Source organism: Scomber japonicus, chromosome 21 (genome assembly GCF_027409825.1).
Source record: "Scomber japonicus isolate fScoJap1 chromosome 21, fScoJap1.pri, whole genome shotgun sequence".
Classification (NCBI taxonomy): Eukaryota; Metazoa; Chordata; class Actinopteri; order Scombriformes; family Scombridae; genus Scomber; species Scomber japonicus.
The window spans coordinates 4,157,714-4,173,690 of record NC_070598.1 but is presented as its reverse complement, the minus strand read 5'-3'; the positions used below and the strand labels follow the sequence as shown (position 1 = coordinate 4,173,690).

General features: G+C 39.1%; 1 protein-coding gene across 1 annotated transcript; it reads left to right on the top strand.

Moving 5' to 3' along the window:
• The first annotated feature begins 2,755 nt into the window (after positions 1-2,755).
• Positions 2,756-14,704, top strand: mrc1a (mannose receptor, C type 1a). The gene is made up of 30 exons (XM_053342075.1): positions 2,756-2,906; positions 3,030-3,431; positions 4,936-5,109; positions 5,976-6,131; positions 6,225-6,338; positions 6,487-6,627; positions 6,742-6,924; positions 7,060-7,217; positions 7,320-7,436; positions 7,532-7,647; positions 7,888-8,036; positions 8,434-8,636; positions 8,720-8,832; positions 8,922-9,003; positions 9,092-9,236; positions 9,340-9,378; positions 9,518-9,681; positions 9,818-9,879; positions 10,024-10,124; positions 10,225-10,364; positions 10,564-10,672; positions 10,793-10,965; positions 12,127-12,232; positions 12,980-13,212; positions 13,302-13,467; positions 13,568-13,720; positions 13,821-13,937; positions 14,098-14,256; positions 14,334-14,366; positions 14,458-14,704. The coding sequence occupies exons 1-30, from the start codon at positions 2,837-2,839 to the stop codon at positions 14,691-14,693; spliced, it is 4,314 nt and encodes a 1,437-aa protein (XP_053198050.1). The 5' UTR covers positions 2,756-2,836; the 3' UTR covers positions 14,694-14,704.
• The last annotated feature ends 1,273 nt before the right edge of the window (positions 14,705-15,977 follow it).

Below are 15,977 nucleotides of genomic sequence, written 5' to 3'. Positions count from 1 at the left end.
TAACTAGATACTGCTAAGTCACGTTAGCATAATTGCTCACTTCCCATTCATTCTAAACTGCATGAATGCTAACGGAAACACAAATTTCTTCATGAATGCATGTATAAATAAAACAAAGTCATATCTGCACTTCCGAAAATTGTGTGTTTATCCCTCAGCCCCCTATAACTGTTTTATTTGGCAGTTATGTTACAGTTTGTGATGCTAGTTGATTTGCTTTTGATAGAGCAGCACTCACACGGTTTCCTAGCAACCATTTTACATAACACATTATTAAACTCTTTACTAGAAGACATTTCGTGAGTTTTAATGATGCAACCTAATTTTTTAATTCACTAATTTTAAACTAGCTAGTACTATGAACTTCAAAACGACAAAAAAACACAAACTTAAGGATTTCCTATGGGTATATTTATGTTTACTTGTGGAGATTGATGTATATGTAAAGTATGGGTCACGCCACACAAACTAGCACACATGTAGCATTAGTGATTAGTTTATAGTAGTAACTGCCAGGTGTAACTGTTAAGCTAACTGAACTGAGTTTTCTGATATATGACCCATTTTTTGACTGACTAAACACCGACAACACAACTTCACATTTGAGTTGATGAGTTGTTTCCTAGCAAACGGTTTACACACTACTACTACTAGCTTAGACAATTCTTAAATTATGATGGTGTAACCTAATTTAGTTCATCATTAGTTTGAAACTAGTAGTTACTAAGAATTTATGAATAGCTTGTAAAAAAAACCCAATCCACATGAGTACAGATGAAGAATTTTTCTGTATATGCTGCACAAAAAGAGATATTTTGTTAAAATGCATGGTGGTGCTTTTCAAAGGCCGAAAGGGAGATCATAGGCAATCTTTTCCCATAAAAGGACATTAATTGTGAAATGACTATATTGTATGTTGTGTTTATTAATACCTTAATGTTCAAAGTTATTTTTTTTACCACTCACCCTCACCAAGCATAGCACTTTGAGAATGTACCTGTAATGTCACTTAAGAGTTTATAGCAGATTTTTTTCTACTATCATAAAGTGCAGTGTAACAGATGAATCAATGTTGTTTATATTAGGTTTTTCTTTGCTAAGTTATATCCACTAAAGGAAAACAAAGCGTGAGTTTGTACCATTGATACATATATTTTGGTAAGATTAATAAAGAAAATCATTCAAATGTATGCTTCACTTGTGTGATTTTTTATGTATGAGTATTTGTTTAAATGCTTTGACCTCCACTTTAACATTTTTTACGCTCTCATCCCATTTCTTCATTCCCCAAGAGAAGAGGTTTCCTGTGATTATTCTGCAAAACATTCTCATCACTTCCCTTCCCGCAACCGTACGTGGTCCATAGCACAAAATCAACTCTCACCAAATACCATCACACCTGTTTTAATCTACTGCAAGTCAACACAAACGCCTTGCAACAACAATACCATAAATTACCATTGCGGAGCTTTTGTACTGGATTGGATTAAATGACAGATCTTTATGATATTACATCCACTTTTCAGTATATGATCTTTTTTTTTTTTGTCTACTACTTGAAAAGAGCCTTGTTGTTGTGTTTAACATTAGGCAAAGCAAGGCAAGGCAGTTTTATTTATATAGCGCATTTCATACACAATGGAAACTCAATGTGCTTTACATAAAACAGAAAGACATGCAATTTGAGAAACATTAAAACATACAATTAACCCCCCCCCACCCCCACCACACACAACACACACACTAATAATAAAAACAAAGTACAGAAAAATAGAAAGAGAGAAATAAAATACTAGAATAGAGCATTAAATATAAGATTGCAGCATGAAATAATGATTTGCTTTAAAATCATTAAAAGGACATAGAGTGCAAAAGAAAGATTAAAATGTTATGCGCATTATGACTGCAGTCTTGCCATCCTCATTCTCAAAGTGCATTAAAATATACTGTTTACATTGTTCAGAGATAGACTCTTCTAAATCTTAGTTCATCATACAAGGGACAGGTATTTCACAGGTACATGGCCAAAGCTATTTGTCTGAGCAGCAGTAAAGGGCATCCCTGGAGTTTGAGTCCAAACAGGTCAGATCTCGACTTCCCCTAATAGGAAGCAGGATTTCCTCCTGTCCTGTCTTTCTACTGACTCGTATCATCACTGCACTCCTCACCCAAAGCCTCTCAAGCCTCCTGGGGGCTACTATCTCAGAGAACCTGCATATCAGCAAAACCTCATTTAAACCTCATTCATTCGGGCACAGTCATTATGAAATCGGTGCATTCCTCTGATTCCTGAAGTGTATTCAAAGCAAGACTTGAATCGTCTTGATGATTGGCATCTGCTCTCTGGGTTGGTTATCCAGGTACAGATTTAGCACAGACACAGACACAGACTGAGAGGCTATTTTTAACCGAAAAAATCTCAAAGAATGCGGATCAAACACGTAGATAAACTTTCCCAAAAGCCATCATCCAGTTCCTTCTTGTCTTTGATTTATTAAAAATAGGTTTTTCTTGAAGAGATTGCAGAACTTAGTCATTCATTTTTCTTATTAAACTGTCATAGATCACTTTCAGTTCCTTGGTAATAATGTGAAGAGATTACTTGCTTCCCACTTCCTGACTTCCTCTCGTCTGCCATTGAAATTGCTGCCGTTTGACCAACCTCAAACTATGCCATGTGACAGGATATCCATCAGTGTGATTAAGGGAGGAAAGCACCATGTCCCTGTGTCATTGTTGCTCTATGTCACACACCTTACCACACACCAGACCTGCTCTCTCATGAGTGGACAACTCAGCCTCATCCTCTGCTGAGTGCAAAAACACAACAAGGATAATGTTACCCTGTTTGAATTTTGCCGTGATCATCTGTCTCCTGCAAGTTCTCTGCATCACCGCCGACGTAGGTAGGTACTCTTGACAAAGTTTTCTTTTTAATCAGCTCGACTGGGAATAACAGATTTGTGAATTTTAACGTGGTATTGATGAATTTTTTGGGTCATATTCACGACTGTTCTCTTCTCCTCCAGACAGTGGCTCCTTTCTGATCTTCAATGAGAACCACAACAAGTGCGTAAGGGTGGAGAGTGCCTCCTCGATAACGGTAGCTCGTTGTGACCCTCATGCCAAAGACCAGCAGTTTCGTTGGGCCTCCGAGTCGCGCCTCCTCAGCCTGTCTCTCAATCTCTGTCTAGGGGCCACAGAGATAAAAGACTGGGTGAAGGTGCTCCTCTTTGAATGTGACGAGAACAATGAACTCCAGCATTGGCAGTGCAAGAATGAGACTCTCTTTGGCCTTAAAGACCAGGACCTGCACTTCAACTGGGGCAACCGCAATGAGAGGAACATTATGATTTACCAGGGCTCAGGGCTCTGGAGCCGCTGGAGGACATTTGGCACTCAGAAAGACATTTGTTCAAAGGGTTATCAAGGTAGGAATTGTATGTGCATGAACATTGTGATGTATTTCCATAAAAGGCTGGAAAGGTGTTTAACATAGTCTCGCAATACAATGTTATTTGCAATGTTCCATATTTGTTTTTCTAAGCAATTAACACATTATGTACAAGTTTATATTTATATAATATAGATCAAGTAACTATAGACTATAGATTAAACATTTTTAAAAATCAAAACAGGTGTCTATTCAGAGATGGACTTGATAGCAACTGTATGCAACAACTTTTTTGTCTCTATAATGGTGTTTTAACAGGTGAAGTAGTAGTAGTAGAGTATTAAGTATTAAGATTCAGCCTTTATTTTTGATTTTCCCCAATTTACTAGAAGAGTAGGTTGCAGTACTGAATTGATAAATATGTTTCTCATGTTTGTAAATTTGGATGGTGGTACTTGCCATAAGAACATATGAACATGGCAGCATTTGAACTGAGGAGTTATCTTAGCGCTAAAGGCCTGTTCACCAATGGTTCTTTGGAAAGCATACCCCATTTGCAGCAGATTTAATTTTTTCTTCACATGGAGCAAACTGTGGTGTGTTATGGGGGTTATACATGACTGTTGAAAAAGGTATGTTTAAGTTCAGGCATCATCTCTCTCCATCTTTTTGTTCTTGATTTCAACACATGACTACGCCTTGCTAGCTCCACATTTCAATACATACGGGTAAGTAAGGAAAAATACAGGTTAAACAATCAATGGAGATGCTCATATTGTTTGCTCAAAGTCCAGAGTGATACAATATGATGGTGTGTTGGGCTCACTCCAAACACAGTAGCTTCTTCAGGGTAGCTACTAGGTACTGCCAAATCCGTCGACTAAAAATTAGACCTGAACCCATCTGCAGCGCAACAAAAACCAGTCTGTTAGCGTAACACATTAATAAAACATGTCATATTTATTTTATACATTTCGAGGGTCGGCTTCAGAAAAAGTTTTGGGTAGATCAAAACCAAGTTGGAAGTCTATTTTATCTTGCTGAGTAGAAATATGTTGTATATGGTAGACTATTGTGTAGATAGCAGTAGTGTATAGAATGGTTAACTTTGTGCCAACATTTTAGAGAAGGGACCTTTTTTCAATATGACAACGCACAAAACGAGGTCCATAAAGACATTGTTTTCGAAGTTTTGTGTAGAAGAATTCGACTGAACTTACTCCACAGAGTCCTGACCTCAATCCCATCCAACACCATCGAGATGAACTAGTACGCAGATGGTGGCCCGGTCGTCTTAATCAACTCCAATGGCCAACATCTCTCATTCTCTTGTGGCTGAATTCCTGCATCCCACTTCCAAAATCTTGAAGAAAGCTTTCCCAGAAGAGTGGATGCAGTTATGACAGTAGATTATTACCCATGGTCAACAGTCACATATGGGTGTAATGGTTGTCCAGCCATGTTGTGTATCTAATAACCGGCTGCTTGTAAGTTCAACACATTTTTCATTACCTTTAAATGTACACTTTGTGTCTCCTCAGAGATTTTCACGATTGGAGGCAATTCGTATGGAATCCCATGTCAGTTCCCATTTAAGTATTCAGACAAGTGGTACTCTGAATGCACAAAGGCAGGTCGCTCAGACGGACACCTGTGGTGTGCCACCGAGACAGATTACGATAAAGATAAGAAGTGGGGCTTCTGTCCCACAAAAGGTAAGGTTTTCATTGTGCTTCTCTCCTCTATCCTTCCTTTCTCTCCTCTCAACCCCAACCAGTCGAGGCAGATGGCCGCCCACTCTGAGTCTGGTTCTGAGGTTTCTTCCTGTTAAAAGGGAGTTTTTTTCTTGCCACTGTTGCTCATGTGGGAATGTTGGGTCTCTTTAAAGTTAAAACCTGAAGAGTTCGGTTTAGAACCTGCTCTATGTGGAAAGAGCCTTGAGATAACTCTGTTGTGATTTGGCGCTATACAAATAAAGATTGGTTGAAATGAAGATTGATTGATTTATTGAAGAGTTACAAATCATTTCAACCTCACAGATGGCCTTAAGTGAGTTTGACCTTTTAGCGAAATTTGCTGTAACTGGCGATTTTACCAAGAAGTCAGAGGCCAATCAAAACATATCACAATATCATCAAATCACTCAGAATTATCTTGTTTTTTTGCAATTTCTGTGCTATCACTCAAGAGGTCAGTGCTGACAGGTCTGGTTTCTGACCCACCTCACAGAGCAATACTACCGCTTCCTCTCATATGTTGTCAACACAGCACTGTCCTCGTTTTCCTCCTCTGACAGGCCTGTCTTCCCCCTGACACTGCTGCAGAATTGGGGCAGGAAAAGGATGAGAAACAAAGCTTTTACTGTAATCTTTTGTGAAACACGTGTTGCTTTGTGACCTACTACATAAGCATGTAGTAGATATTTCCCCATCTTCAAAATGTATCCCTTAGTTTGGGTTTTTTCTTTACACTTTTAGTCGTTAATGTTCTAAGAGATATTACACAACAACCCTTATAAAGTAAATAAATTATGTTTGTTTTATCATTTTTAATACTCTACATGTTTATTACCCTAATCCAGCATCCTCAGGCTGGGACACCGACCCAGTCACAGGGGTTGAGTATCAGAGGAATGTACAGTCGGTGTTAACCTGGTACCAGGCCAGGAAGAGCTGCCAGCAGCAGGGAGCCGACCTTCTCAGCATCGTCGAGCTCCATGAGCAGTCGTACATTTCAGGTACAAAGTCAGGCTTGTATCAACTACCCATATTACAAATGTCATGTATCATGTCATATCACTGAATATTAATTGCATTATAATGCAACACAGGATTGACCGCCACTTTGGGAACATCTCTGTGGATTGGACTTAATAGCTTGGATTTTGACAGTGGATGGCAGTGGAGCAATGGAAACCCATTCAGATACTTAAACTGGTCCCCAGGTTAGTGAAGACATGTTGATTGAGACAAGAGCAGCAAATTATTGGACAGTAGGTCAGGGTTGATCAAAATAACCACATATATATTTACAGTTTAACCCAATTATAAATTGATGTTTTAACATTATAGACTGATTTTTGTTTCCGACAGGTCATCCCTCATCACAGCCTGGGCTTAACTGTGCAACCATAAACGCTGCAAAAGCCTCAAAATGGGAGAACGATGCCTGCACCAAAAAACTTGGTTACATATGTCGCAAAGGAAATTCTACCAGCCTGCCCCACCCACCACGTAAAATATCATTATTACAAATAATCTAAAATCTGGGTTATGGCAGAGTTTTGGTGTGTGTCCTCATAGTCCAAACCCAGATATGTTCTCAACTCTTTTGTTCTCTGTCCCCAGCTAAAAACCAGCATAACTTCTGCCCCAACCACTGGATTCCTTATGCTGGTCACTGTTACTACCTGGAGAGGAGTAAGAAGATGTGGCGTGATGCATTGGCTGCCTGCCACAAAGACGGAGGAGATTTAGCCAGCATACATAATATAGAAGAGCAGAGCTTCATCATATCTCAATCTGGATACGGTGAGTGTGCAAAAAGTCATTTTTTCCAGTGATTCATTGGTATCCAGTTATGTAGCAAGAATACCACACCTTAATACAGAAAAGAAAATACATCCATAACCACTTTGTATCTCTGTGTGCGTTTATAAACCTCAGTGCCGACAGATGTGCTCTGGATTGGCTTGAATGATCAGAGGAACCAGATGCTGTTTGAATGGTCTGATAACTCCCACGTTACCTTCACCCAGTGGGCCACTGCTGAGCCGTCTCATGCCTCTAACCTCCAAGAGGACTGTGTCCTCATCAGAGGACAGGTAGCACCCGTCACTCACCAAAAATCAAATGGGTCAATGAAACTGATGTTGATGAAAGTGAAGATGATGCTCGTGTTCTTATCTTCTGTATGTTACACACAGAATGGGAGGTGGGAAGATCACATGTGTGAGAAGACGTTTGGATACATCTGTAAGAAGAAAGCCTCCACTAGACCAGCTGAAGGAACCCATGAGGAAGCCAACCCTGGATGCAAGCCTGTGCGTGATGTCATTTCCTTTTTAGTCTAAGTGTAATTATAAAACAAAGCATTTGTCAGATTTAGTCTCACAGTGTTTTTTTTTATCACCTCAAGGGTTCATTCAGGTTCGATTCACATTGTTACAGCATTGGAGCTGAGAAAAAAACTTTCAATGAGGCAAAGGAAGCATGTTCACAAACCGGCGGTTACCTGGTGGATGTGTCTGACAGGTATATTTTGTTATTTAAGTAGTATTTATCAAGGTTACAAGTTATCAAGGCATTACATTCACTGATTGATTTACTTGATTAACTGAAGTCTAAAAACAAGAGTTCAATAAGTTCAAATAATTAGTCTGAAGTAGTCGGTTTGAATGCATTTTGAAGCTGGGAATTGTTTTTTAACATTATTTTATTACTGGGGAGTCATTTCATTGCTTGTATATCTGCTTTTTTTATGTTTTTATGCAGATATGAAAATGCCTTCGTGGTCAGTTTGGTGGGTTTGAGACCAGAAAAGTATTTCTGGTTAGGTTTGTCCAACACAGAAGATATACACACTTTCAAGTGGACCACCAAGAGAAGCGTCACATTTACTCATTTCAATGTAGACATGCCAGGTACAGCGCACTTCTCTTTATCTATAAGCTGTATATGTGCTTCTTAACTATTTTCTCTTTATCTTATGGCGTTCCCATTCGCCTCAGCTGTGTTTTAATGCTAATTCGGAAAGATTAGCATGCTAACACGCTAAACTGAGATAGTAAACATTGTAAACACTATAGATGCTAAACATCAGCATATTAGCATTGTAACTATGAACATGGTTATTGGTATTGACAAAGCCTTTGGCGTGACCGTAGCTTCTAAATAATTTGTCACTTATTGTTTCTTATTATATACTCATTATTTATTCCACTAAATCTCCCCTGATGTGTTTGAGCACCACTTTACTTTACATCTTTGAGCTCAGTTTAACCATATTTCTGCCATTTCTTTTGGCGTGTTTCATAAAAGCCAGACACCAAGGATGCATTGCCATGACAACAGGGATGTTTGCTGGATTATGGGATGTTGTCAGCTGCAGCAATAAGGAGAAATATATCTGCAAGAAGCTGGCAGACGGTGTACAGACAACAACAATTCCCCCCACCACCCCGGCCCTGAGCTGCGCCTCTGGGTGGACCCCTGTTGGCGGGAGGAGGAGTGTCTGCTTCAAAGTAGGACGGAAAACTGAAATAATCTGTGAAAAAAGTCATTTTAAATGCATGAAACTAATCATCTTTTTTCTTTCATTGAAAAGGTTTACAAAAATAAGGAACAAAAGAAGACTTGGCAGGAAGCAGAGGACTTTTGCAAGGCCATTGGTGGCAACTTGATGAGCATACACAGTAGGCAGGACATAAGCAGTGCTCAGTACGTTTAACAGCTGGTATATATCAGATTATATATTATGATAATCAACCATTCTAGTAATCAAACCAATGTTTTCTACATCATTAAAGGTTTCGTGGCTCTAGTGCAGCCTGGATTGGCCTCAGCTTACAGAGTACCACTGGAGGTTATGTCTGGACTGATGGGACGTCTGTATGTAGCTCTTCATTGTTATTACAAAATGATATGCTAACTGTCATTCTCAGTCTAATTATGTGTATTTCCCAAAACTCTGACCTAGTTTGATTATGAGAACTGGGGCTTTGGAGAACCAAACAATTACAATTCCAACGAACATTGTGCAGAGGTCCAGTCTTACTATGGGCGGCACTGGAACGATCGGCACTGTGAGGTCTATAATAACTGGATCTGCCAGATACCCAAAGGTAACAGTGATCAGTCTCATTGTGGATCTCCTCCTCACATAGAGACATTTTTCCAAAGTAGTTGCATAATGATAAATTAGAGCTATTCCCTGCTGTTTTTCAGGTGCAACTCCCAAACCCGAGCCTGTGGACGTTCAACCAGGCAAGTTTCAACAGCTTCTAGCTCTCTGTGAATTTATTTGCTTGATTTACTGAATCTTTGTCAATCCTTTTTTTTTTTGATCGATCCCAAATCCTGTATCTTTGGGGATACCTTATAACTATTTTCTCTCTCTCTACAGTGCTCAACAAAACAGAAGATGGCTGGATAATATACAATGACACACAGTTTTTCATCAATTCTGACCTCCTACCTATGGAAAGTGCCAGAGCATACTGCAAACAAAATTTTGGTGAACTTGCAGTCATCACAGGGGAGAGTGAGAGGAAGTTCCTTTGGAAACAGGCAAGATATCCCCCCCCCCCCAGAAAAACAACAAAGAGAGTTCTCAAAAATTGGATCCATTCTGGTGGTAAAAATACTAAAAGCTGAATGTGTAAGAGCTGTTTTTGACGTATCTCTTACCATTATGCTCCAACAGATATCGAAAGGCTCAGGACAGTACTATATTGGCATGACAGTGGATTTGGATAAGTCATTCAGGTAGGTGACTCAAACCTTTATTGGTTAGACATCATATTAGAAAGACTGGCTATTCTACTCCATTACCCATCAATCAAGTCTAATGTAGTAATGTAGTAATGATGATTAGTGATGTCTTGTTCATTATCTCCTGTCTATTTTCAGCTGGGTGGATGGCACCCCTGTAACATACACCGCATGGGACAATAACGAGCCCAACTTCGCTAACAATGATGAAAACTGCGTGACTATATATACAAGCATGGGTGAGCCTAATGCAGAGACAGAACATACGATGTTGATCTTGTAATTATTAGCTTATCTTACCTCATAATTAATTTTTTCTTGTCTTTTGTAAACATAAAGGTTACTGGAATGATATTAATTGTGGTTTGGAGCTACCATCTATTTGCAAAAGGAGCAGTAATTTTGTCAATACAACAATGGCCCCCACCATTATGCCCAAGGGAGGATGTGCCCCAGATTGGTTACCTTTCAGAGGAAAGGTAATACTGTTTATACAACAGAGATTACACCAATACAGAGTTGAAACTGCATAGAATTATCAAGACAAAGGCTTCCTCTTAGTCTGGTCTAGTAAAATGTGTTTCTGTATTTTTCACCAAGCTTGAATGGACACTAGCTGTCTACTATTCGTCTAGTTGTTATTTTAACACACACTGCAAATTCATCGTGTTTACACAGTGCTACAAAATCGTTACGGGGAATGACAAAAAGACTTGGCAAAAGGCCAGGGTGTACTGCATAAACCAGGGAGGAAATCTGGTTTCTGTCATTGGCGAGAACGAGCAAGGTGAGTGATGAGAGCAATGCTGCCACATTCGTGGTTTTCTAAGGTTACATTTTATTGAGGAGCGATGAGGTCTTATCTAAATAAACTACAATTAAGGCATCATTGGTTCCTCTCTTCTAGCATTCCTAACAACACAGATGATGAGGTACAGTGAGGATTTGTGGATAGGCATGAATGATATCAACTGGGAGATGCACTTTGTTTGGACGGATGGCAAAGGCATCGGCTACACCAACTGGGCCAAAGGGCATCCAACAACAACGCCTGATGGACGCCATTCATTTTCAGATGAGGTTATTTCAACTTCTATGTCAAAATCTTTATTTCTCTCTCTCTCTCTCTCTCTCTCTCTCTCTCTCTCTCTCTCTCTCTCTCTCTCTCTCTCTCTCTCTCTCTCTCTCTCTTTTACAGTTTAATTTATAATCAGCATGAATTTAAACCATAGACAAAAAAAATCTCTAGATAGCATACTTAGCATAATGAATAATTTATGCACATGTATGTATGTATGTAAATACAGTGTATCAATCAATCAATCAATCAATCAATCAATCTTTATTTGTATAGCGCCAAATCACAACAAAGTTATCTCAAGGCACTTTCCACATAGAGCAGGTTCTAAACCGAACTCTTCAGGTTTTAACTTTAAAGAGACCCAACATTCCCACATGAGCAACAGTGGCAAGAAAAAAACTGCCTTTTAACAGGAAGACACCTCAGAACCAGACTCAGAGTGGGAGAACATCTGCCTCGACCGGTTGGGGTTGAGAGGAGAGAAAGGAAGGATAGAGGAGAGAAGCACAATGAAAATCAACAATGAAGCTAGAAGGTCCGGGACTGGAATCCGTCATCCGGACGTCTCCAGGCCCAGATTACCTGTGAGACCAGAGAGCACAGACAACTCCGGGGAAGAAGTTTAGGTTATTGAATGCATTAATAGAACATGAATGTTAATGGATATAGATGGATAGATAGAGAGAGAGGAGCTCAGTGCATCATGGGAGTCCCCCGGCAGTCTAAGCCTATAGCAGCATAAACTAAGAGCTCTAAGAGGCCTAACGATAAGCTTTATCACAAAGGAAAGTTTTAAGCCTACTCTTAAATGTAGGGAGGGTGTCTGCCCCCCGGACCAAAGTGTACAAACACTTTGTCTTAAAGGTTAATCAGGGAGACATGGATTATAACTAGGGCTGTCAAACGATTATTTTTTTTAATCGAGATTAATCGCAGAATTTCCATAGTTTTTTAGTCCATAGTTTTATTTTTACATATCATATTCAAAGTGGAAGAATTTGATCACCAACACATCCCTAGTTGGTTGTATATGTTAGTAATCTAAAATAAAATGGTAAAATAATATAAATCAGTAGGCTAGTAAAACAAAAGCAAAAAAAACAATATGCTTATTGGTATTGAAAAAGAAAGTATCTAATGTACCTTTTTCTGCATGATAGGTTTTCGACTGTGTGATCATGGTGGGTACCAGCAGCAAACAAACAGGACTGTGGAAGATTGAAGACTGTAACTCGAAACTAGGCTTCATCTGTAAAAGAAACGTTGGTGAGTAATCTTATCTCCATTTTATCGTTAATTTTACTGTTCGATTTTTTTTTTTGTCAAATATATTAGGCTTAGTCAAATTTGAAGGTGTTAAAATGTGAAAATAAAAGTATGAATAACTTGCACACATTCTTTTTTTGTGGACCCAGCATCAAATTTCTGCTTTTAATCCATTTAGAGAGAATATATTAGAGGATTATGGTAAAAATGTCTAAGTGGTGTAACCATAGAAACGTTGTACCAAATAATTCAACTTGCTTAAAAACAGTAAATAGTCAATAAAACACCATATCAACTAGTTTGGCGTGATCTTACATTATAACTTTTATATTAAATAAAGCTAATGGAATACTATTGTTCTAAATATTACATTTAATCTGGGTAACCATGGAGATCAGGAAACATTTATATTATTAGTATAGGTCCACTTAAATACGCTGTAGGTGGATAAAATATTTAATATTTATCATTCTTTTGTGGTTACACCATTTGACATTTTCAGGAGCATTCAGTTTTACTTTTGGTAAAAAATGGTGCAAATGTCATTTCAAATGATATAAAACCAACAAAAATACTAAATGTACATTTTAACAAACCTGATGCTGCTTTTAAAACTATTTTTAAGATATTTTTGAATTGCTCATCTTGCCAACAAAGTTTATGTTACAAAGCCATGAGGTAGAGGTTTTTCAGCAGAGTGATTTATTAATGACTGTAAATAATAACCAATGTGTCCTATTTCCAAAGATTCTCAGATTGCAGTCCAATCGACCACTGTGTCACCAAGTGGTTTCACCAAGCTTGGCAATGACTCATACAAGGTGGTGGCACAGAAGATGAAATGGGACGAGGCGAGGAGGCAATGCCAGGCAGACGATGCAGATCTGGCCAGTATCCTGGACCCCGTCGTCCACTCATACATCATTTTGCAGATCTCCAAGTACAATGAGCCTGTGTGGATTGGCCTCAACAGCAATGTGGTAAAGGGCTTATTCAAACAGGCTTTCAGACTGAGACAAGGATCATCTATCTGTGTGAGCTTTGCAAGTAATGATTTCTTTTTTGACAGACTGGCGGGCGATACAAGTGGGTCGATAACTGGAGGCTGTCTTTTACCAAATGGGACGTAGATGAGCCTAAACACAACTATGGCTGTGTGTATATGGATGTGGACAGAAAGTGGAAGACTGCACCGTGTACCAACAGCTACTACTCCCTTTGCAAGAGGTCACCAGGTCAGATAATCCCTCTGTTCGTTCCCTTCATACATTGAATACCAAAAACAGTAGCCCAAAGTTTTCAGACTTGGATGCAATCTTCTGCCTCTTTTTCCAGACATCGCTCCCACTGACCCCCCACAGCTCCCCGGAAACTGTCCAGAATCAAAGAAGAGAAGTACCTGGATACCCTTCAGAGGCCATTGTTATGCCTTCCTCAGTTCAGTGGCGGACAATTGGGCACATGCATCAGTTGAATGTCTAAAAATTGGTATGGGTAACAGAATTTCCGCTAATAAACAGTTAATGTGTGTGTTGTGTAAAATCCTGCAGCCTATAATTGCAGTTTATGATTTGTCTGTGTTCATCAGGTGCGACTCTGGTGAGTATTGAGGACCCTCAGGAGAGTCTTTTCATAAAGCATAACGTGGAGCTCCTACAGGACAGTACCAAGTCCTTCTGGATTGGCCTGTATAAGACTCATGAAGGTGAGATGTCTTGCTATTCTTTTTTCCAGTATATAAATGAATTAAATTGCGTAGTAAGCTCTGTAACTCAACAGTAATAGCAGTATATGAGAGGCACAGGCAGGAGCTAAAGTTTACAGTGCTGCTTTGGTCAGTAAGGTAACATGTTTCCTTGTTCCAGGTGAGTGGATGTGGATCGATAACAACGTTGTAGACTTTACCAATTGGAAAAACGGGTTTCCAAAATCAGATTCATGTGTGGACGTCAATACTGACAGTGGACAGTGGAGTACATCCAGCTGCGGCAGATACAGGCCTTACATCTGCAAAACACCCAAAGGTAAATTTAATCAGCTGTTAGGTATGTTATGTTTTAGAAAAGCCCATCAGTTACTAACACTGAGCTCTTTCTTTCAGTTATTCCGCCTACAGAAAAGCCTCCATCTGTTGGTAAGTTAGTCAAATTTTATGTAAGATATCGAATTTGACTTTTCAAACTATCATATCACTGTTAATAATTCTTCATGTTTTGTCTCCTCAGCCCACGTCGTTGAAAAGGCATCACACGGGTCTGCTGGCATGACCGTGGCTATAATACTAGTAGTAATTGCTGTAGTGGGACTAGGTGCCTTCTTCCTCTTCCGTAAACGGTTACCCAGCCCTGTCTTGGGAGGAGAAAGCACCTTTGACAATAAGTTGTACTTCAACAATCCAATCCGAGCCGCTGTAGACACCAAGGGCCTGGTGGCTAACATAGAGCAGAATGAACAAGCATAGAAATGACATGAGATGAGTGGGAATCAGTGCTGTGATAATGACAGGATCAGATATTTGATTTTGGTTTCTCAACCGAACCCTGTGGTGTTTTTTTCCATTTTACAAGAGGGCTGAATAAAAGATAATGATTCATAATTATAATATAATAATCTATGCAAGCACTGGCACTGCAGGAAGTGAATAATACAAGTGAACAATCTATACCAAATTAAATGATTAAGTGATATGTGAAATGTGTACAGATTCATTTTTTTTTTACCAATCAACATAACAGAGAACATTCCTAATATCAGTGCTAGACTAGTTGTAGTTACAAATCAAGACAAATGAATTAAATTAAATCAGCCAGATCTTTTTCAACTGTGTTGCTTGTTATATTTTTATTTCTCCGTGATCTGTCCATCAACCTGTTTTGGCTTACGACTTTGTAAATAGATGCACAATAAAAGAAATGAAATAAAGAAAGCTGTAAAGGAAAGTTGTCCTTCTTTGTTTCGAACTAGTGACGAGATGCATTGAGAAGTATAAACACAGGTGACTAAAACAAAAAAAAGTACTGGCACTTTCCACAATTTATGGGTGTTAATTAGGGCTGTCGAACAATAATTTTTTTTAATTGAGATTAATCGCAGAATTTCCATAATCACGATTAATCGCGTTTTGAATTGCATGTTTAAAATCCTGTTATTTTACATTTGAAGGCATTTTTAAGCCCATAATGTAAAGCATTTCTTACCAGAGTGTCTTAACTGGGAATCAATCACGGCTCTGCTGCAACTCCCACACTCCAAAATGGTCCTTTGGTGGAGCTGAGGCTGGCTTGGCTGCACCTGGGTGTTTAGCGTGGAGGTGCTAACTCAAACTCCACGTACTCCGGTGGTAGTTAAACTCCGTTTGACACAGGTTGCATTTTACTTTTGACTTGTCAACTGAAGCGTCTGGAAGTGTTTTAAAGTTAAACAAGCCGTTCAAAAGTCCAGTAGCTCTCTTACTTTCCATCAGCGCGGTAGGTTTACTGCAGGAGGCCACTTCAAAGCATAGCGCTACAGCTAGAGGAGCCGTCTACGGGGGAGTAGAAGGGACAAAAAGGCTTGCAACATTAAAATACGATTTTAAAAAATTAACACGTTATGGATTGCATTAATCTAATCGTGATTACCGCGTTAACGCTGACAGCCCTAGTGATACTGTCATTTCGATTTTCTGCAAGAAACAGAAAATAAAAATGACAGTTTGCTTGTTTGTTTACAAGAAAAAAAACTCCACAAAATGTATGCCAAGCTG

Coding starts and splice junctions, on each gene's coding strand:
- mrc1a (XM_053342075.1), top strand. CDS start 2,837: ATGTTACCCTGTTTGAATTTTGCCGTGATCATCTGTCTCCTGCAAGTT. Junction 6,339..6,486: donor ATACTTAAACTGGTCCCCAG/GTTAGTGAAGAC, acceptor TGTTTCCGACAG/GTCATCCCTCATCACAGCCT. Junction 9,004..9,091: donor TCTGGACTGATGGGACGTCT/GTATGTAGCTCT, acceptor ACTCTGACCTAG/TTTGATTATGAGAACTGGGG.